Below are 23408 nucleotides of genomic sequence, written 5' to 3'. Positions count from 1 at the left end.
AGAGGAAGATTTTCCCTCAGTTGAGGAGGACCGTGTCAGAGACCTCTTGGCCAAGCTGGACATTCACAAGTCCATGGGCCCTGATGGCATGCATCCGCAAGTGCTGAGAGAGCTGGTGGATGTTATTGCATGACCACTCTGTCATGGAGAACAGGAGAGGTGCCTGAGGACTGGAGGAAGGCTGACATCACTCCGATCTTCAAAAAAGGCAAGAAGGAGGACCCAGGGAACTACAGACCAGTTAGTATCACCTCTGTCCCTGGGAAGGTAATGGAGCGACTCATTCTGGATGTCATCTTCAAACACGTTGAGGAACAGGAAGTTATTGGAAGTGGTCAACATGGATTTACCAAGGGTAAATCATGCTTGACCAATCTGATAGCTTTCTATGATGTTATAACTGGTTGGCTGGATGAGGGGAAAGTCGTGGATGTCATCTACCTTGACTTTAGCAAGGCTTTTGACACTGTCTCCCATGACATCCTCATTAGGAAGCTGAGGAAGTATGGGCTAGATGAGGTGACAGTGAGGTGAACTGAGAGTTGGCTGCGGGACAGAACTCAGAGGGTTGTGATCAGTGGCACAGAGTCTAGTTGGAGGCCTGTAACCAGTGGTGTCCCCCAGGGGTCAATACTTGGTCCAATTTTGTTTAATATATTCATTAATGACCTGGACGAGGGGACAGAGTGTATCCTCAGCAAGTTTGCTGATGATACCGAACTGGGTGGGGTGGCTGACACCCCAGAGGGCCGTGCTGCCACCCAGCATGACCTGGACAGGCTGGAGAGCTGGGCAGAGAAGAACCTAATGAGGTTCAACAAAAGCAAGTGCAAGGTCCTGCACCTGGGGAGGAAGAATGCTAGGCACCAGTAGAGGTTAGGGGCGGACCTGCTGGGAAGTAGCTCGGAGGAGAAGGATCTGGGGGTTGTGGTAGACAGTAAATTATCCATGACCCAGCAATGTGCCCTTGTTGCCAAAAAGGCCAATGGAATCCTGGGCTGCATAGGGAAGAGTGTGGCCAGTAGGTCGAGGGAGGTCATTCTCCCCCTCTACTCTGCACTGGTGAGGCCACAACTGGAATACTGTGTCCAGTTTTGGGCTCCCCAGTTCAAGAGGGACAGGGAACTGCTGGAGCGAGTCCAGCGAATGGGCAACTAAGATAATTAAGGGCTGGAGCATCTGCCTTATGAGGAAAGGCTGAGAGAGCTGGGACTCTTTAGCCTGGAGAAGAGAAGGCTGAAGGGAGACCTTATTATGGCATACAAGTATCTAAAGGGTGGGTTGAAGGAGGATGGACCCAGGCTCTTTTCAATGGTTCCAAGTAACAGGACGAGGGGCAATGGGCACAAGTTAGAACATGGGAAGTTCCGTTCAAATACACGGAAAAACTTCTTTACAGTGAGGGTGACGGAGCACTGGCACAGGCTGCCCAGGGAGGTTGTGGAGTCCCCTTCTCTGGAGATTTTCAAGACCCGCCTGGATGCAGTCCTGAGTAATGTGCTCTGGGCAATCCTGCTTTGGCAGGGGAGTTGGACTAGATGATCTCTAGAGGTCCCTTTCAACTCTGAAAATTCCGTGATTCTGTGATTCTGTAATTGGATGGGCACTGGCCACCACGCTCATCTGCGCTGGCCAGCCCTATGCTGCGCTTGGTACAGGGCTGCATGGAAACTGAAGAGCTGAGCCAGCTCTCTGAGGACTGATTTAGTACTTCTGCTAACTTGATTTGGATCTGGAATCTTCAAAATACATTTCTTTTTCCCATTAACGAGATGACCACTTTTGCTTACGAGACACTTCTGAGGTTAAATACCTGAGTGTAGTCAGGCTGGCTGTATGTGAGAAATTAATGCGGCGCACAGTGAAAAAGCAGTGCCCAAACTCAAAAGGGGCTAAAGCAGAATGATCAGTGGAAGCAGCAGAAACTGTTACAATCTCTGCCTTCTTCCAGGCTGCCTCCTAGTGCCACTGTTACGGTCCCCCTAAAGTCTGTGGGGACTGACTGATTTCAGCTCCAGCAGGTAGACTCTTAAGAGTCCGTGGCTTAAATGCAAACTGTTAGGTTCAGTAAGTGATCCTACAGAAGTTTGAATAAAGGCTATCCTTGTTCACCACTCTTTTGGTGCATGAGAAGAAAAAAAGCATGCAATTCAAGGAGGAATATGTGTTTTCCGACTCACTGACTAGGGGTAGGAAGAGTCTGCTGATTTTCTCATAATAATGGAAGATTCTGCTCATGTTCATGCCCCACTCCAAAATGTCTGCATTGTCCAAATGTTGCCTCGTGCTATGGACAGCATCTGAAATGACTCAGCTGCTGAAGCTGGGAGAGAAGGGAGTTAAATTCTGGCATGGCAAACTTCAGACAGCATTTGTCCAAGAGAGCAGAGACGTAACGACCCTGACCATTCCTAGGGATGAAGGGATCTTCTCACAGCTTGCTGCCCAGACTCTGCTCTCGACATCTCCCTGGAAGAAGGTTCACCTCTGTAAGAGCTGCTAATTTTTGGCTTTCCAGAGGCCAGTATGTTTGCATAAAACTGATGGTTAGAAAAAATGGTGAGTTACGCTGTAGAGTTGCAGGGTATGAAAAGATAAGAAAAGCAGGAGAAAAGGCTGACTGAAACGAATACTTCTTGCTGTAACAAAGGCTATTGGGGGGGCTGCCTCCCACAGAAAGGGATTTGAAGTTGTTGAACAGACGTTGCCTGCTTTTTAATGTCTGGCAGAGCCCTCGCAGTCTGCACCGCATCTCACTAGGGAATCCAGACAACTGAGCAGTGATGAGAAAGGAGAGAGGAAAAAAAAAAGAATGAGGTATTGAGAAATAGAGGTAGCAAAATTAGAGGTAGACTTCAATTTATGATTTGGAAGCCAAAGAGAGCTCTCCGGGTGATTGAGCAAGCTGCCTTTGGTAGCACCAGCTCTCCTTACAGCTTCGGGTGATCAGCTTCTAGATTGCTTTAGTTTGTAGTCATGAATAAGCACTCCCTCTGGAAATTACTGAAAGCAGCCTGCCACATCAGCTCACAGGCTTATAAAGTTACATTTTAATTGTGTTATTAAACCTTTCTCACTTTTGCTTTTGTCTGTTTACCTTCCTGATTCATCTGGATCAAGCTGTGCTGGAACGGGAATGTGGTTCCTCCTGAATTGTGCTGTTTATTTGTAATAGGATGTGTAATGAGAAGGGGTAAAACCCACTGCCCAGAAGCAAGCTGAAATTTATCTTACTTGTTCTATTAAAAGACTGAGGTTGGAGGTAGGGGAGGGGAGTGCTATAGAAATGTGCTTTAGTAGTGGGGAAAGAGTTTTGTTCCCATTTCATTTGGTATAAAGCATCCAGACGTAGGTCGATGGACAGAGGTTATCATCTCTGTTCTCACCTTAGCTATTTCCTTCCTTTCCCAATCTTTTTCTCTTTCCTCTGATTTGAAATTCATCTTTGTATGGCTCAAGGGGCTCATTTTGGTGGGCTATCTTAGCAGTTCCCATCAGAAAGGTTATGCTAAACGGCTGAAAAAATCAAATACACTCTTTTGGCTCCAGGACCAGTCAGACAGAATTACTACTGGGACTGGGGCAGGAAGATCTGCAGATGCCACTGCTTTTTTCCTTTATAAGGAGTGACTATTGCCTTATTTTGAGTAAATTACTGCATTTCCTTTATAATTATATCTGGTCACAGTTGCATTCTGATTTGTGACGGAAGTCATACAAGACAGAAGCTCGTGTTGTATCTCTACCTTGAAGCCGTGGGTGCTCGCCTTTAAAAAAATGCAGATGCTTGACAGATATTGTTACTAAAGAATATAGGAGGCAACACTGCTATTGCTTGGAGTGAGACACAGCACTGACCCCTCAGACACTTTCAGTAGCCATCGGTGCAGTTCTACCGCAGTCTGTTCTTCATCACTCAGTTCCCCCATCACACACAGCTGTATGACATTACTAAGGCGGCATGCCACAGAGGTGAGCTCCAGGGACTTTTTGGAAGGTTTTCTGGCAGTAGAATAGATCATTGATTTGTTAACACAAGCAAACAAGTAAATTAAATAAATTAATAAACTGATTTCATACATTGATTAAATAATACACCTAAGCCTGGACGCACCCAAATTCTCAGCTGTGCAGATGTAATGCAGATTCTGAGGGAAACTATTACTACACACAGACTCATGTATAAGGTGTTGAACAGGAACAACGGGGGCTACCGGCTGTTATCTGAATGGATTTATTTTGCCTGAATATTTCAAGATATTTTTAGTTTCCTACGATAACAAATGATCCTCAGCTCTTTGATCAATCTGATATTACAGCAAAAGAAGAAAAAAAAGAGAAAAGAATTGCCATCTGTCATCTTTGGCTAATTATTTCAAGCCCTACCTTGATTCATACACTGCAGCACACTATTTTAGGACTTGTTAACTGAGAAGTCTTCCACTCTGCAAGAGTATAAATGAGTTCACCTCTAGCAAGCTCCCTACTGCTCAGCATGTTGTGCCGTCATTTCATCCAACCTTCCTCCCAACCTAATGTCATGATTTATTAGTTCGGTCAAGTCTATTTTATCCTGCTCCCTCAGCTGTACTGGCTTTTCAGTGTAAGACTCTGTTTTGTTGCCTTTTTTTTTTTTTTGTGGGTGTATGAGAAAGGAGAGGGAACAGGACTTCATTCCTCCAAACTCCTGTTAGCAGTCCAGCGCCTTGGCAGTAGCTCTTCTGTAGTTTTTGGAGTGAGACAGTAAATGAAGGAGGTTGCTGCAAGCCTGGAGGGACCAGAACAGGCAGCGGGCATCCATCCGGAAATCAGCGGTCTTTATGTGAAAAGCAATACGCAGCGTGCTTCTTCGGAGGGAGCCCAGGAGCTCCCTGCTTCCTCCTGTCCGGCGGACGTAGCGCCCCAAAGAATCATGCAGAGTGAGGAAGCAGCTTCGTTTTCTAAAGACTTACCCTAAATTTCCTCCTGTGCCCTGAGATGTGGATTACCTCAGCGCAGAACACATTTTTTTGCCTTGTAACTGAACTACTTCAGCATTCTGGGTGAATTGAGAATTTTTTTTTTTTTTTTAACTCTCCTGTTGAATTTCTTGTTGCTTTCTCATTAGTTTTTTAAAGGTTACGGTGCATCAGGCTGGGTAAAATAGAATCTGTCCTCATGTTGTAAGTTCTGACAGTTGTGGTACTCACTATCTTTCATTTTCACAAACAAATGCCTTTTTTTTTTTTTTCGGTTCCGTAAGCAAGCTGATGTTTTTCAATACAACCGGAAAGCAAGCTTCCAGATAAATTTTTTAAGTCTAGATATGTTGAAACAATGCGATTAAGAGTTGATTTAACAAACAGGAAAGAAACAAGCAAGCTTTCAGAAACTAATAAAATCTCTCTATAAAAATTTAGATCCTTTTGAGCTTTTTAAAAAGCAGGAGGAAATGAAATCTTTCAATGGCTGTTTATTTATTTTATGAAATGGCTAAATAGCCTGAGCTAAAATGCTGCATTTGTGCCTTTTAAACTTTGGTATACTTGCAGATAAACTGTGGTATTGTCCTCGGTAAGAGTAAGCTTATTTTCTTTTGAAAGTAAGAACTACAAGAGGACAGTGATGGTAGGAAGAGAGATTTTTTTTTGAGAGAACCCTACAGAAAGGCTACTAAATGTCATCCCAAGACTCGGAACTTCCCCACGGGTATCCATTTAAAAACACCACATAAGATCGAACTCAGTGATTACACTGTGGCTGTGTGAATTTTTTTTTCGATTTAAAAAGACTTCCAAATATTCCATCAAATTGGAATTAGGGTCAAACATTTTGAAAAACAGTTTTACATACCCCAAATATATTTCACTTCACTGGTCATCTCCTGCTTTTAAGAAGGACAAGTGGGAGAACAAAGCTATTTTTGTGTCAAGCTCATCTAAACCCAGGTAGGAGTGGAATGCATGTGAAGAGACCCAGGGACTGAAAAACCGCGATTCAAATAATTTTTCCAAGATTATTGTTTTTCACTCTCCATAGAGCATAGACCATGCCAAAAAATACCAAAAGAATCTCACTTATTCTTTCCTACAGTAGCAGCACTCTTAAGATGAAAATTCACACACATTATTCAAAGGAAATCAATAGACCGCAAGAAGGCAATCTAAAGCTTAGCCTGTCTTTATTTTTTTATCTAATTTCTTACTTTGAAATATATTTCAATTTTTCATGTGTTGTTGAAAACTATAGGATCAGTGAATGACATTTCTTCTACATACCTGCCACTTGAAATAAAGTCAAGCAACAAAGAACAAAGAGGAAATTCAGGAGAAAAGTAGAAGAGAATCTAAGCAAAATATGGAAAAATGAGTCATTACTTAAACTTATACTATATGTGCTGCACAGGAATGTAAACTAGAATCAGCCATAACTCCTCCACATTTCAACATCTCTGCACTACAGCATTGAAAAAATCCTTACATCAGGGAACAAAAGATTAATGTAAACCTGATAAAGGAGAGGGAATAGACACATACCAGCAATGACGAAAGGTGGGAGAACTGCCCAGATAACTATGATGTCAACAATTAAAATCAATGCTTCTGTATTATAAGAACCATCTCAGAAAAAAATATTAACTGATAGTAAGCAGCTGTGAATTTTGCAACTTCTTAAACAACTTTCAGTTTTTATACACATTAATAATAATTATTACAGGCTTGGCTGAGGCAAGCATCTAGAGCACTATAATAAACAGACCTGCTGTCATTCCCTGAGCTTAGAAAACGTAGCGCAACTGAACGATGAGACACTACAGACTGACGTGAAAAAATGAAACATTTTTACGGACATCAGAAAGTCAGAAAGAAAGCACAACTTCACGAAACATCACTTATTAGTTACCTGTCCCAGAGAGTAGGTGAAGATTTTGCGAGCCTGCCCTGGAGAATTCTAGGTTGCCATAGGCAGGTTGGCACCCAGGAATTTCGTACCCTGCAGCATGAATAGAGGATAAACCATGGCTAGGTATGGCTCATAAGACATACGAGTGGTAACCTAGCTAGATTTGCTGCGTATTAGTAGGCTATGCCATAATTTGGTACTAATTATTATTCAGGATATCTTACTTTAAAGCAGTAGTAAAACTACAAAACAAGGTGATGTTACAGCACACGCATTTAGTGATTTTCTCATATGGCTATTGTTGGTCAGAACAAGCATTTAGGATTGACCTTATTATGGCTGTAAATAGATGCCGCTCCATCTATTTTACTGGAGAAGCACTTGCTCTTAAGATTTGTGAATCAAGCCCTTATATTTTTTCATTGTAAAAACAACAGCTGAAACAAATTTATGCTTCATTGAAAGAGGGTCAGCAAAATTCCTTCTGAGCACCATGGTGAGAACACGTCCAACAGTTTTAATTAAATCTGGGCCGAGGTTCAAGTTCCACATACCAGGTTCCATGCACATCTACCAGCAGCAGAACAATAGCTGCAAAATATTTGCTGGAAACGAAAAGCACAGAGAAGCAATCTGAACTAGCAATACAAGCGATGAGTAACACACAGCAAATGCAGATCCAGAGCCCAGGAGAAGGCCAACGAGGCAGGCAAATTAGCAGTGAGAACTGTTGCCCAACATTAGCATCAAGCAATGTTGGTAAGGTTCAAAACACTCTGTTCAGGCCTTAGTCAAGCAAATTCTCACTCAAGTCAAAGGTGGTTTTTCCTGAGTAAAATCTGAGTAAGGACTACAGCATTTGGCCACGCAGAATACCTTTTGCTGTGTTCCTTTTGCAATATCAGAAATGCAGCATAACATGCCTTGAAGGATAAACTCAATGAAAGATCAGTTTTTCTTCACTCCGAGCACATTCGTATTTGTGAACCAGAATTTTTGCACAGTCTTTCCCTGTGGTCAGTGATCTTATACATGCAGAAAATCCTACTTTCCAGTATTCACCATGAATTACCAGGGGGTACTGCAAAATAGGGACCTTCTAGACTGTGAACGCATCTTTACATACAGGGACACGTTTCAGGAGCCACAGCTGTGCTACGGAGAGCAGCAGAGAACCTCAGTGTTTATGGGAAAGGAGAAATCTGCTGAGTCTCTTGCTACTGCTCTAAGTCCACCCTGGGACTGGCTTCATGTCAAGAGCTACCAGCAACAAGATGATGCTCTTTAAGGCACTCTGAGGAAAGCACTAAATGAATTCCAGCACGTTACTCTAGTTGTACCACTGAGTTGTTCATTGAATAAGGAAGGAACATTTAAGTATATTTTAACTTCTTCTGTACTGGACTTGGATTAAGCATGTGAAGACACCCAGGGATGACAGAAGAAATGAGATGGCCTGAGGTTTAGGTGTTGTTGTCACATGAATGTACAGCAATATTAGGTTTAAAATAAGAGTGGAGGTGAGAATAAATCTCTGCGATCTGTAATACCTCAGCATCGTCGTTTCTTCAGTGAACTGTCAGTATTACTTTGGCTTATGTGTCTCACAGCTTTTCTGATGTTCTCACACTGCAAATCTCATAATCAATAGGTGTGTACTTATTTAATACCTACCAGCTCTGCAGTACTTCACTATGTATTTTCATTCTTAACTATGGGTGTCAGGAAAACAGCCTGTTGTAGGAATACAGACTTGAAAATGGTCTCTACCTGGATCTCCATTACATAGTTGCATATTTTTAGGTACAGAATTGTAAATTGCTCCTAAAAATCAGGTCTTTGAAATCTTAATTTTGAAAAAAATCAGTGAGTTCAGCCACAGGTTTTTCTAGAACCAGTGGAAATTTTTCAAACCGGTGCATTTTGCATATTTATCCACACTTCACTGAGAAGTCCTCCATAGTTGTTTTCAAATGAAATTACAAAACTTGCAAATTCTGAGATGGATGAAATGAAAACATTGGGCTTTTCAGGCCCACAAAATTAATTAAATTGGGGGTCTTGGAGCAAAGAAGCCATTTGAGCAGGGAGAAATCTCAGCTATCTTCAGATCCATTACCGGCTCTCTTCCATGTAGTCTTAATCTAACCTATCTCGTACCTTTTACTGATATATAGCAAATAGCTTTGGTATAGATAATCTTGACAAAACACTTTAAGGCTATGAGGTTGTGAAATGTTTTGACAGAGAGGGTAGGGGTGTGAATTCCACTTTAGCTATTTGCTCAGTGTTTTTCCTGACATCTTTTCAGTAGTAAGTTCCGTGTAATTGCTCCATAAATGAGCTAATGCAGAGAAAAGCTCTCTGCTCTAAGTGTGGTGGGCCTTTCAGAACCTCCCCAAAGGGATTTAATAACATCCTGTCTCAGATAATCAGTGTCAGTTCTAGTCAGTCTAATCACATGCTCATGTGCAAGGTTGAAAAATAATTAGTAACTGTAAGATTTATTTATTTGCCTGATATACAAACACAAAAATTAATTTGTCAGTTTCTGCAGTTTACATGGGATATTGTTTTATCATTGACAAATCAGAAATGAGCAAAACATACATATATTTTTGTTTAAAGCAACCGTACACTTTAAAGGAAACAAAAGGGGAAATGCTTCCAGTTCTGTCACTGTGTTGTTTCCTTTCTGAAACAACAGTTGTAAGAAACTTGTAAGTATTGAAAATAATAAACATGCCTATTAAAAAAGAATATTGTATAGTCACAGTATACAAATAGTACTTTACTGCAGGAAAAATATCAGTCTCAAGAACCTGATGAGAAAGTATTTCAGATTATCAAATTTTAAGTCGACTTTTTATTATACCGTAGCATGATAAAGTAACTCATTTTTCTCTTCTACAGAGCTTCCCTTATCCCTCACTGATGTGATTGAGACAGACTCCGGTGTCAAGTGAGGTTTGAATTTGGGCATACTGTTGTAATAGCCCGTGTTTCCTTGTCTTGTCCCAGAACATGCAGTATGTTACTTCAAATATTGTCTGTGGCTCATCTGACTGTAATCACGGAAGATACTTACAGACCTATAGCCTGTAAAAAAAAAGGTACATTTCTCACTGAAACATGATCAAGACTTTATTTCACCATCTAGAGAAGACCAACTAACAACGCATCAGTTTTGGCGGCAGATGGCGATTGATCCACCATGCCTGGGGTGGGCTCACGCAGACTACTTTGTCTATTTCAGCACTAATATTATGAGAAAAGTAAACGCAATGCCCTTTATGCTCCCCTCTCTATATTTCATAGGTGAGTAAAATTTGTAGCATCTGACGTGTATAAAGATCCCTGCTTCGCATGCTGCACTTCAAAACCACTGCTCTTTTTTATGCTAGAATATACATGGTTATTTTACAAATGCCAATGCAAACCCGAATGACTTTTCTGAAAGAATGTGTTTTTCAGAAGTTGGAGAATATCGTGGGTACTCCTTTCTCCATTTGTCACTGGCGGACTTAGCGGATAGACTTCAGCAGTCTCTAAGCAAAAGCCACCCCAAATCTTGCAGCTGTTAAAGGAAGAAGGATTTTCTGCAGAGCAGGAAAGAATGTGTCCTGGTCTGATTTTAGCTTAAACTCAGTGCTCTTTAAGACCTGAAAGGGATTTGAAAGTCAGCCTTAAACTGGGTTGCGCTATTATGAGTTCTGTACTTGCCCAATTTAGCCCTATTTTACCCCAGTATGAAGAAGTTAAGCACCAGAACCGCTATTTTTGCTTCTATTAACACCGTGCAGCTATTTTAAGGGCATGCTTTTATAAACACTAATAACCCCAGATGAAACCTTGACAGGGCAGGCTGGAAGAGCCGCAGGGACACCTTGGAACATACTGTCACGACTCTACCTCCACATCCCGTCCTCACTGAAGAGGCACGTGGCAGCGATGCTGATTTAGCATCACAGACTTGCAAGATGCTGTCAGCTGCGCTCGCTACCTACTTTCCTACCAGTCATGCCAATGTAGGCAACTGGCTGTCATCTCCACGGAACAAAGGCTGGAGCTAATAAAAATGTCAAACAATCCATTATCTGTGAGGGGGTGGCGGTTCTATTCCTGGAGTTACCCAGAACTATCTATGACCACAGCATTAAATAATGTAAAACTGCTGCAGGAACTGCAACGATATAGCTTAATGAATATTTTAAATATAATTCCCTAATTGAAAAACAGGTTCCTATGGAGTTGGGCATCCCCCAGGTTAGGGTAATTGGCAGGGACCAGACCAGTAGCTCCGCAGTGCGGACACAGATGCTAACAGAGTACGTGGGAATGTAAGGAGGCTGGGTATGCCCATCAAGAAAAGGGAGGAAGAGGAGGACACCTGTTATCAGTGAAGTTAATACCTATTTTCTGGCAGTATAGGAATACGAGGATGTTACTGTCTGCTCAGTTTAACACATTTTAGGAGACGTTGTTTCGGTGGCAAAAGGCCTGCTGGCTTGGGCACCCCTCAGTCTCTTTCTAACCAGGCACAAACCCCACCCTTTTTCCTCCTGTCCTTTCTTGTCTTTTTTGCCCCACTCTTCTAACAAGCTTCTGCCATGGCTTCTCTTCATCTTCAGCTTTTCTCATCTGTGCAATCCCCATCTAATATGTTTCTGGTATGGCCACTGGCTCCTCTTGGTGCGTCAGCTGCTGCAATGCTGAAGGTGAAAGACCGCTTCCATATCCCCTCTTGGGAAGCCAGACATTACAGCAAGCTCCATCTGCCAGGAGGAGTTAGGGAGAAAGCCTTCTTCAGTCTTGAAACTCTGGGACCAAGAACACTTGACTGAGATTGAACCTATGTGAGATTGAGTTGCTGAAATAATTTGTCTCTGTTAATCAGGTGTGATTTTTTTTTTTACAGATGCTTTTGATGTGTGCAACTTTCAATGTTTATAAAAATGTTATAGAACAAATTCTTGACACTCTGGAAGGCTCCTTGGAGTATTTTATTTTCCAGTTTAAAAGCAGGCAGGCTGAGGGCTTCTTAATGAGAAAAAAATCATTGGCTGTTTTCTTGCCATACCCACATTTTTTTCCTTAGTTATATTTGCAGAAATGTCTAAAGCGTTTTAACATAAAAATGTCATGCAACATTCCAGTTGATATAGTTGAAATTCTGTAACGCGTTAAGCAATCTGTCAGTGGAAAATTTTGGGTGACCTCAGTGATAAGTAACACCGCTGGGTTGTCATATCTACCTTATCTAGCTATTTATCTATCTGTATTTATCAGCTCATGTGGGTAGCCTTTTGTGGTGTAAATGTGTATGTATACGCAGACACACGTATGTGTATGTACATACTTTAAATCCACTATTTTCAGAAAGTGTTTGTGGTAAATAGTATATAAAAGCTTTAGAGTTAAACTTCCATGCTCAGACTATAAATATATGAATGAATAATTACCACTCTATTAGGCATGTTGACAGAGCAGTTATGGTAGGATTGGAACTTCTTGCAATGTTTGATTTTGTTTATTGATGCTTTCAAATGTGTGTGCAGCAAAACACCAATTATGTTTCCTCCAGATACAAGACAGTTGGTCCCATACAGGTTTATCAACAAAATGTAAGGATTTATGACTAAATGAATTAATGAACTTTCTATTCTCAAAATGCTGATGCCATGCCCTCTGTGAATAATGCCACAGGAGACGATATGAGCTCATCAGTGTTACATAAATTTCTAATAATTAACAGCTGGTTTAAGGTCTCAAAACAACCTGTGGAAAGAGACCGCGTTTTTCCAAACTTCTGCTAACTTTATTGCGTTAATTGAGTACTTCAGTTTGCATATCAATATCCACCATTGTCTCGAATCTGGTTAGGTATTACAACAAAATCCAAGACCGTGTGAAGCTTCGCAAGCTTGGCGATCACTTCTCTCGGTATCACTGTGGCATTTTATTGTGGCTATATGACTTCATATTTTGTCAGTCTTTAAATGCATGAAATATATGAACTGATCTGAAATTTAACAGCTGGCTGAGTACAATTTCACTGATGATTAGATTTGGGGGAAGAGAAACAGGTGCAGAAACACTCCCTCCTGCAACTACAGAAAAATATGATAGGAATTAGTCATTCAGTATCTGCCTGGAAATAATCATAAATTGTTAATAATATTTCATTTTAAGTCTCCTACTTGGGAAGCTGATCATCTGCATAGTGTGAAAAGCATTAGCTAGCTTTACTGTCTTGCAGTATTCTGTTGCTATAGGATAAAAGCAGTCGCACTTTTCAGGGTTATAGATCATCTTTGCAATATAGTTCAGTGACAGCTGATAGTTTGTATTCTGCTTAAATGTTATTTCCTGTGGGAAGCAATAGCCATAAACACACTGTATAGGTGCCAAAATGTACCTGTTGTCTGTAGACATTTCCCATTGGAACTATACTTGCTTATATGTTTTATGTCTCATGACGTTTCAGTGTTAGTAATGGCTCTCCAATGCTGTCAGTGATAACGTCCAACAGTTTCTTTGAGGCATTTATTTTGATGGTGAGTTTTTGTATAATGGCAGAACTCAGTTTTCACGAGGAATGGTTTTCCACACGCAGGAAAACAAATATCAGACTGACCTAAGCGCTGTCCTTCCCTCCTTTTCCCTTGGGCTCTTGTCTTCAACTAGCTGGATAAGCGTTGTTTCTAATGCAATTAGGCCATTGTGAATCATAGGCACCCTACTTTTTCTCTATCATGAATGCTTTGCTCCAATGTCCCAGCAGCAGATCCATTTTTGGTCCTTTTTGATGGCTTGACTTCAGGCAACCCTTACACAGCTCCAGCTGCCCTCTCTGAGTGCACTTAACACAACTTCATTTCAAGATGGAGAAGGTTATGGGGTAGCTGGCAGTACCTATCCGGCCAAGCGGACTTCTGTGTCTAGAAGTGAATTTTTAAGTGAATTTTTATCAACCTTAATAAGACAAAATTGGAAAGATGTTTTGGTTACCCTATACGGAAGTAAGGCCTATAGATACTTAAGATATCAGCTGCATCTATTAGTAATACATTAAAAGCTACCTTGTAAGTCCTTTATTGTCAGAGTAATTCTCCTTTTTTCTCCTTTTTCCAGAGTCTTGTGTGGACCCTCTAGGTTTGGAAGCTTTGGATAATCACTGACTCATTTTGTCATCTAGGAATGGACTATGTAAAAGGACTTTTCTAAATATATGGATGTATTTACCACACACATCAACTGTGCTTGTATTTATATTTCATACCTTTTCCAAAATCTGCTATGAAGTTTTTAAGTAGGCATGTGAATGCGTGAACAAACTCATACTGAATATAGAGTAGGATTAACTTTACTGAGAATAGAAGCTCTTTTGTGCAAAGACTGGTCTGTGCTTGCACGGTTCCAGCAATCCATGCCTGGTGCCTCCAGAGAATCTGAAAGAACTAATAATTACAAGACATCCCTTTAAAATGGCGCTTGTTTTACATGGTAAGCAGAATAAAGCTAATATTTAAGACTGAAATATACTCACTCCTTTCACCCCAAAGAGATATCCTAAATTATATCTGATAGCTTAATAACTTCCATTTACTCGCTGAATACATAGGCTAAAGATCTGATTTCTAAGTGGCTCGGTGAGCTATCGTGTCAGGTGTTTCAGCAAGAGAGGGAAGTGTTGGCACGCCGGGGAAAGGGCAGGGATGTCTCTCTGGGAATGCCATGCAGAATTCCGGTCACCCATTTTCAAGAGAGGGATTCAGTCTCAAAGAGATGCACTGAAGAGGCTTTTTCTGAGACTTAAGAGGCATCTTGGAAAACAAACTCAAAAGCAAAGCTGGTCTAGATCAGTCCAAGAAAAGAAAGACTGAGTGGGGATGCGGCTACCATTTTGAACACAACAGGGAGGGTGGAAAAATTATTTCCTTTAGAAAAAGCATTGGCATAAGAACAAGTGAACAGAACTGGGCAAGATTACATTTCCTTCAGGAAATTAGAAGACTTCTTATGAGAGAACAACATGATTCTGCGACAGCCTTCCAATAAGAGTAGCAGATAGAAAACCACTGAGAAGATGGCATATGTGGTTGCCTGTAACTGCAGATAACTGTTCCAAAATGTCCAAGTTCCTAAATGTCTTTTTTTTTTTTTTTTTTCCTAAATTGCTTTTCCACAAAAAGTCTATCATCAATAGATTTATTCTGACCAGGGATCTCAGCCCTTCCAAATCTTACTGCCTTCACTGTTCAGTGGCATTCAGGTCAATTGTTACTTGTGGGAGAACAGAACCAAGCACCAGCTCAGTACTGCCAGCGGCAGGAGTCAGAAATGAAAGAATTCTCATTGAGAAAGCCAGTCAGCATCAAGAGCCCTACCTTTCAGAACCTGATGCGGCTAATGAATTTGTCCTTTGATCTCTGCTAACAATCCATTTATCAGTCCAACACTTTCATGTGTTTACAATCCTAATGCACAGCAACAGAGCAGTTGTCTTTTCAATTGAGAATACTATGATTACAGAGATAATATCTAGAGAAACATTCCCAGGAGATGCTTCCAGCCAGCTTAAAATCAATAGAAATGACGAGTATTTTACATCTCTTCAGATTTTGCTTCTGGTTTGTCTATATAACCCTTATCTTTTACCCCTGAAGAGCATGGGTGCTTTCACTGTGGACGGATTTTTACGTTCCTCTCGCTGAGAAAATTAAGCACTGAATGATCTGCTTCAGAAATCTGCTCACTGGAGAATTGGTAAATATGCATGTAAACAACTGCCCTAGAGTATAATCTGAGCTATTTTTGTGTTATAGTTTGGCAGTTTAGAAGAAGGAATTAATTAAAAAAAAAAAAAAAAAGAGAGAGAAAGAGAGGCTAGGTTTCAGTTTAGAAATTGTTTTTCTGTCTGCTCAGAAACCCAGTCAAGTCATCATCTCCTGCCTGCCACCATAGATTTAGATTATTTTTGCTAAATTCTGCTCTTAGTGAAGAAGCTATTAATCACTGGCTGTACCTCTGATGAAATAATTCAATGGAATTGCCTGGGCTGGTTGGCATGGTGTTTATCCCTTGTATATCCATACAGGGTCTCTCAGTCCGTCTTGCACTCTGTGGGGTGATTTGAAATTGATTCTTTCTGGTTTTATATGTTTTCCATTATAAAGGACAGATTTTCTGCTGTCTCAGGGCATACTACATTCATTTTGAAGACACTTATCTATGTCAGGCGCCGTTACATCGGACTCTGGGGTAAACAATATGACTCCCAACGCAGAGAAAATCAGCTCACTTCTCTGTCACTCCACTTGCTCTTCCACCCTTTTCCCTTCTCATCCGTTTAAAGTATGGGTTCATTGAGGGAGAAGAAATCTCTTAGTATTTTGGGAGAACGGTATGCAGTATAACGAGCCCTTATCTCAGGATGGGACTTTAAGCAATAAAGAGAAAAGAGGAAGATTCTGATGGGGTTACCCGAGTTGAGGGTCTTTTGAGAAATCAAGAAAAAGGCTAGAAAGAACACTATCTGAGGGCTGCCAGTCTTTGAGATGTATTAAAAACATCCCAATACTCTCAGATTTGTTTGGGGTTAAATTTCCTATTCGCTAATGAAAAGATTTGAAAATTATTCCGTTACCCTGAATACCATTTTAAACCAGACAAGTATCAATTAAAAGACTGAATCCAGAATAACGCAGGAGCCAGAGCAGGCTCAGAGGTGAAGACAATGCAGAATTTCACCCCTCCAAGGATGAACACCGCCAGAAGTGGGGGCAAAGCTGGGATGAAGAAGCCGGCTTGGTGCTCCTGCTTGTGCCAGAGCAAGGGGCCACAACTTCTGCTTCTCCAGGAGAGATGTGCAAGAGTTTTTAGCCCACTCCCAGCACCCTTTCCCTTGGCCGTAGCAGCGGCAGGTCTGTGGCAGAGGCAAAGCAGGCAGCTGCCCCAGCGACTGCATACTTTGTCTACGTCTAGAGCTGGCTCTGCAAATCCCATTCCATTTATTTCAGGGCTTGAATCATGCACTATACCTGGCGCAAGGCCCATTCGATGCTTTGAAAGTGCTTTGGGGAGAAAATAAAAGTGCTGCAAAACAAAATTGCCAGGTGTGAGCAATCAGAGCACAATTAAATCTATTACGAATGGAATGAATTATCTCCTTAAAAAAAATATTAGCTGTTGTGGAACATGTCTCGTTTAGCAATTAAAAAATGTATGCGTTCAGGTGAGTCTTATTACTGCTTGGCTAACTCCTGTCATGTGCTTCTTCATACTTTCTTTTGCCAGAACTGGCCATGTTGCAGAAAAGAGACTCAGTCTTCATCCAGATGTACATCAGTGAGTCACGGGCACAAGACTGCTTTATTCAGTGCAGACAATGTCTAACTATGATAACAACAAACTAATGGATACTTTTAAAACTAGAGAGATACAAATGCAGAATGTATAATGGTGAGAATTCAATGACATGGAATACACCTCTCAGGGAGACCATCAAGGATTAGAGGCTCTGAAGCAGGTTCTGTTTTCAAGACATGAATGCGGGAAGCTTATTCGCTCTAACCAGTCTCACAGACACCTACATTTGGGATTCTGAAGTGCCCTGGGAGGTTGGAGCTGCTTGGGGCTGAGGGGCTGGGCTCCCCAGCATTACTGTGACTCTTCTGTGAGGCAAGAGGTACAGGTCCATTGAGGACCTTGTCCCATTCACAGTGCTTCAAATCCACCTAAGCCATAGGGACGGGCAGTACAGAGCCCAGCAGCTGTGATTTCTTTTTTTAAGAATCCAGTGGCAATGGTATATATCCCACACTTTTTGTGATTTGAGCAGGGAGGACTAATTTGTTTCAGTTTGAGAGACCTCAGTCCCGTTTCTACTTTTTCTCGGGATATACCCTTGCTAGGCAGCTATCGGCACAGATTTCCATGCCTTCCATTGGAACCTGGCACTGTATAGCCAGGCATACAAAATCATGAAGCCAGCAAGAAAGAAAAAAAAAAAAATTGGTTCTGTAGCTCTTGTTTCTTTGACTATATGGTATTTCTCTCTTTCTTCAGCTGTTTCAGGACTCGGGACTCGTTATTCAGGTGGTCTGAAAGTCCCCTCTAGGGGATCTCTTCTTGAGGCAATGCAGCGCCCGCATTTTGTGCTCAGAATACCATTTGGCTCAGATACCAGAAGAGCAAGTAGGCATGACTTTAGGTGCAGTACGCTAATGCTAACCAGGCTCTGCAAATTGAAATTTCAATACATTCCTTTGGATTTGGCTGCCAAGTGTAGCTGATGGCTAATTGGGCTTGAGGTCTGTAACAGTGTTAACTTGTTGTGGTACAAACATGGAAACCAGAAGGTCTGATCTGGTAGCCGATCCCCTCAAATAAAATAAAAACACTTACAGGAAGCTGAGGAGGCAGAATTTCCAGTATGATAGTGGGGCCAAGACGTGTGAAAATCGTTCCTATTTGTGCAAGCTTTACTGGCCACAAGCAATTAGAATCAAATTCCCCCCTCAGACAAAGGTTAGCATTTTAATACCTCCCTAATGTATACTGAGGCTCTGGATCAGTCCTGAAGGAGTTGGAAGTAGGGATGCAGAGGTCAAGTGAGCCTGTTAATAGCAGACTCCCTTCTCTCTTGTGTGATTCTGGATCCTCTAACTTTGCCATAGTCCCTGCTAAAAGGTATCATCTCCTTTGCCAGAAACGTGCTGCTGCTCAGTAGCTGAGTAATGGGGTCTGTCTCTTGGCAAAACACCAGCTTCAGGCTCCTGCCAGTTCCAGACCAGAGCTGCAGCGTCTTGGCTCCTACAAGTGTAGAAGGTATTGGATTAAACCAGGGTAGATTAAAGGGTTGTCTGTAGGTAAAATAACTACTTTGCTTGACTTTTGAACTAGACAAAGCATCGTGCCCGATAAACAGACACCACAACTCAGCTAATGAAAGTGACAGGAATTGGGAAGCATTTGACTAGCGGGTGAGCAGTCCTCCCCCACCCCGATCAGCTGGGTGGTACTTGCAGAAGCTGGTGACTACTTAATAATGTCATACAAGGGCCCCCTGGGAACGTGAGATGAGAGAGGAAGTGTTTGTGGGAAGAAAGAAGGACTAAATAAGTTGAATGACCCTATGGCCATGTTTAAGATAGCTCAGGTAAATTCTAAATTATTAGATTGTTGATTTAGAGCAGATTGGGTTTTCTTTTTGCTGTGACATGTTCTCTGCTTTGTAGAAAGAGAATTTGGGGACCTGAAGGGCTACCTCCCCTCAGCTTCATTGGTCTTGCTTTTACATTGCTCATTCCTAATATCGCTGTGATTTCCTCTGCATAATAAGAACTGAGAGTATAAAATTAAGAGATATTTAACTTTCCCGTGTCCTTGTATTGCATATGTACAACACAAGCTCACAGAAAGGACTGAAATTTCTGTTCTGTCTGAGCAGTAGCTATTCTGCAGGAAGGGTGACAACCTTGACTGTCACCAGAGGCTGCTCTGACTCACTGCAAACCACTGCACCATTGCAACTGGTGAACATCTGAGCTCTTGCTATTAAAATTCAGAAATCTTTTTAAAGTGTATTTTTCTCTATTTCTCTGCCTCTCGGCATAGCTAAACAGTGCATCTTGTTAGTTATTTCAGCAGCTGCTAGTCACTTTCTCTCAATCTATCCGTCCTCATTTGGAAAGAAGCTTCACTCTTCCATTGCTACTGGGAGGCTTAAGCTTGATCCTGGCAGCTGTTTTACACCTTCAGTTGAGCAATCTTCTTGAATGCTCACAGGAGTATCCAGTTAAGGTCTTTATAGCTTGTTCTGGCAGAGTTTTTTCTTCCTGTCTCTCTTCCTCCTTTGCAAAATGTATTTCAGCATCATCTCTGAACTTCCTACTGGCAACTACCTCTTTGCTGAGAAGTGACATCCTTTCACGGTCTAACACCCAGTGTCTTGTTCCTGTCTTGTTTTCATGTAATCTACTTTTAAGAGCTCCAGACATCTTGGCAGGAGGGCCGAAGCATACTCACTATCTGTATTTCTTGGCCTTTTTCTGATAAGGCTTAGAGTTCCTCTGCTCCCTACGGACCCTCGCATGAACGTGGAAGAGGAATGTAAAATCCTACTCTCTTTCTCCCTTGCTGTGTTCAAGTTCAACAGGAATGGCAGTTCCTGCACTCCTGGGAAGGCAGACATGCTAAACTGTGTGGATAGCAAGAGGGTGGAAAGGTATGGCCCAATCCTGTTCTCTGCCTGCATTGCTGGCCAGCATCTGGGAGAGCTCCATGGGAGTCTAGCAATGAAGCTCCACATTTTTTTTTTTTTTTTTTCATAGGATGTGTCTTAAAGGTACATTTTGATACTTTAGGATGAATTCCTGCCCTGGTGAAGTTAATATTGAAGAGCCACTGAGAATTCAGGGTTGAGTTTCTTCTCTGATTCCTTGTGAGTTCTTTGGCCAGACCTGTGGCCAAAGTTAACACTTAACACTTTTGTATCTCAATATGACAAAAGCTTTATGCTCTTGAGTGATTGTATACTAACAGATTATGTATTTATACCCTAGCAGAGCCATGAGTTGCTACTTTCTGACTCCTGCAGACCAATCCAGGTAGATGATCAGCCCTATCACCTCATATTAATCAGACCTGAGTTAGCAAATACCCCTACATATTAGAATGTCCTGATATTTGGCCCTTTTCATTGCTTTTCTTTCCAAACGTATTTCAGAAACATTTCAGCCAAAACATTTGTCTTGGACAATTAGACCAAGATAAGACTACAAAAATGGGAAACTGAGGGAGAAAAAGGAAGCCTTCAACACTAGCCAGTGATGCGTTCAGTTAGCCGTGCACATCTCTGGTTTACAGCGTGAGTTAAAAAGAATTAGTGTATTGAGTAGCAGTAGTAAGTTTGGGAATAGCTCACTAAAACAAATGTGGATTTTACACACCTTGTAGAAAGTTGTGTGACCATTTCAACCTTTACTAAATATTTCATTAAGTGTTATGGAAAATAAAAATTTTATTTCCATTTGTAAGGGTTTTACATCCTGGTGTGAAAAAGCTTTTCATTTCAGCCCAAATGTCTTGCTTTCTGATTAACTCCTATGGGTACGGTAAAAGTATTAATAGATTTTTCTATCATCGCCTCAGTGATCTTCAATCTCAGGTTCTTCCCAACTCTGCGCTTTTTTAGAGGACAGTAATTTGTTGAAGGAATTCTTAGCAAGTTGATGTCAATCTGATTACAATTGACAATATGCTCTGTTTCCATTTCACTCCTTCAAATGAAGTTGAATGATGGCAGTACAAGTCAGAAGAGGGATTTAAAATAACATGCGGTCTCTCTAGATTTCTATAAATACAAGGTTCATTCTTTTATGGTAGACAGCATTTTTTTCTATGTATCCCACCACTTTTCTGTTCATTTGGACTTGACAAGGTAAATTAATAAAAGAAAGGTAGATGCAAAGAAAGTGCAATTGTCGGGATTTATTGAGCTCGCTTGATGGTGTTGAAATTATTTTTTTTTATTTTTATAGCCATTCATTCTGTTCAGGCCTGCTGGTGTATGTCAAACATCACATAAATGAATAAAGAAACAAACCATTCTTATGTGTTAATGGAAATGATGTACTCTAAAATTAGTGTGTCTATTGCAACACAGAATAATAGATACTGAACAACTTGTTCTCTTCTCTGTAAATTGCATTTAAATATAAATATGAAATATAGCATCTTTGAGTTAAAATGGAGACTCTCGCTAATTCAGAAGGTGGAAACACATGGGTAGCCCCACTAAAGACAGATAAGGAACAGGCAGGTGAATAAGCACAGGTGCTGGGGAGGTAGTACACAGGCCAAGCATGTTGGGCTATGCTCCCGGCAGCACACGTGGCCACCGCATCATTAGACTCTGGTGGTAGCAATGGGCCATAGGAGTGCTTTGCTGGGAGGCTTTGACTTGTGGGTTTCCTGGTGCAGGTGGGCTGTGGGGACTGACCCCAAGGACAGGAGGTTCACTCCCAGCATTGGCTCCCTCTAGTATTTGCTGAGGACTGAAAAGTTCTAGAGAGATACCACTAGGATTTGGGAAGGCTGCAGAAAGAGGTGCCCGACACACAGGTCCTGAGAAGGCTATCGGTAGCCTACATCTGTGCTGCTCCAGGTGAACTGCAATGGGGAAAGGTCTGAGGAATCCCCATCTGGAGACCTTGGACTGAAGCAGAAGGGTTAAAGGATGGGAGACAAGACACTGAGATGGAAAAAGAGCACACACTCCTGTCTCCAATAATTTGCTAGCTATTTGTGCCTCCTCACGCACCACAGCTGAGGTGTTTCTTGCCTGGGGCAGCTGTAGCCTCACCTGCCCTCTGCAACCTGGGAAAGGAGCAGCGCGTGAGCTCCTGCAGTCACTCCACTCCTCCTAAAGCAGAGACCCTTGTGGAGCCTGACGCAACTAGTAAAATCTAAACCCAAGGTTCCCTACAGAGAAACTTCAGGCGGAACCCCCAACTTGCAGGACTGATGTTGTTGAACCTACAGTAACTTCTACCAGGTAAGCTTTTAGCTAATGATATTTCATGCTGTCTTAAAAATAAGGATTATGTTATGGCTTTAGGTTTTGTTCCTTATACCGTTTATTTAGTGTGACTGGGAGTACTGAGAAAAGTCTGAGGCAGAGATATTTTAAATATCTGCAGTCTTGGAACAATGACTCCACAGTGAAGCATCGTTGCTGTGAAATACTCCAGTATGCTAATTTAAATGCGAAGTTGCGTTAGAGTATGGGTGCTTAAGGTTAGGGTTATGTGCAGAACCTTGGGTAAAATCTGTGGTTTTGATAGTGAAGTGTTGATGGCAGATTGGAAATACTTCTCTTGTGGTAAATGTCAGACACAAAAGTTTTAATCAAGTAATGTACTTTGGATATTTTTATTTTTTTTCCCCAATTTATGTGCTTTTTTCACTCTTTATGGAAGCTATGTTTCTGTCACACAGTCGGTGAGGAAATCTCTGTATTTGCCAAGATAGACGCCGTGTTAGTGTTTCTCTCCTGTGGCCGTGAAGCACTTTGGGTGTATGCAAATGCTAAATGAGCTGCATGAAACACTTTCAGATATGAGCTGTGGCGAACAGGCTGCAAATACAGCCTTTTGACCAAATTAGCACTGGTGTGTTTGCCAGTGAATTAGTACATTGCTGCTATTAAAAATGAATGCAGTATGGTGTGTTTACCTATTTTTTTTCAAACATAGGAGTATTTTATAATTACTAAGGGGCAAATTATGGCTGTTTCTGTATGATAGTATGGCAGAGTTTGCTTCATTCTTGTACTTCACAAACCAGATACAGTATCACAAGGAGTATTTGCAGAATGCAAGAGGGGTACTTCATTTTTCCAATTTCCACCATCTGCATCAACATAAAGCTTTGAAATTCCAGAACTAATGCAAGGAAGGCAAATATTAGGACCCTAAATTATGAGCACCTTCTGACCTGTTGTTTTACAGGAATGAGGC

At 41.5% G+C, this 23408-nt stretch overlaps 1 protein-coding gene across 3 annotated transcripts in view; it reads right to left on the bottom strand.

Moving 5' to 3' along the window:
- BEGAIN (brain enriched guanylate kinase associated) overlaps positions 1 to 23408 on the bottom strand; it is a gene marked incomplete at both ends in the record, with an annotated part of 165288 nt that overhangs the window by 70822 nt on the left and 71058 nt on the right. For all 3 annotated transcript variants that reach the window (XM_082484763.1, XM_082484764.1, XM_082484762.1), the window contains one exon: positions 6883 to 6972. In XM_082484763.1, the coding sequence (XP_082340889.1) occupies positions 6883 to 6972 (90 nt within the window). The remainder of the gene's footprint in view (positions 1 to 6882; positions 6973 to 23408) is intronic.

Source organism: Vanellus vanellus, assembly GCF_965231255.1.
Source record: "Vanellus vanellus genome assembly, chromosome: 6".
Taxonomy (NCBI): domain Eukaryota; kingdom Metazoa; phylum Chordata; class Aves; order Charadriiformes; family Charadriidae; genus Vanellus; species Vanellus vanellus.
Note: the sequence above shows the minus strand (reverse complement) of the source record. Positions and strands in the feature narration are given on the sequence as shown.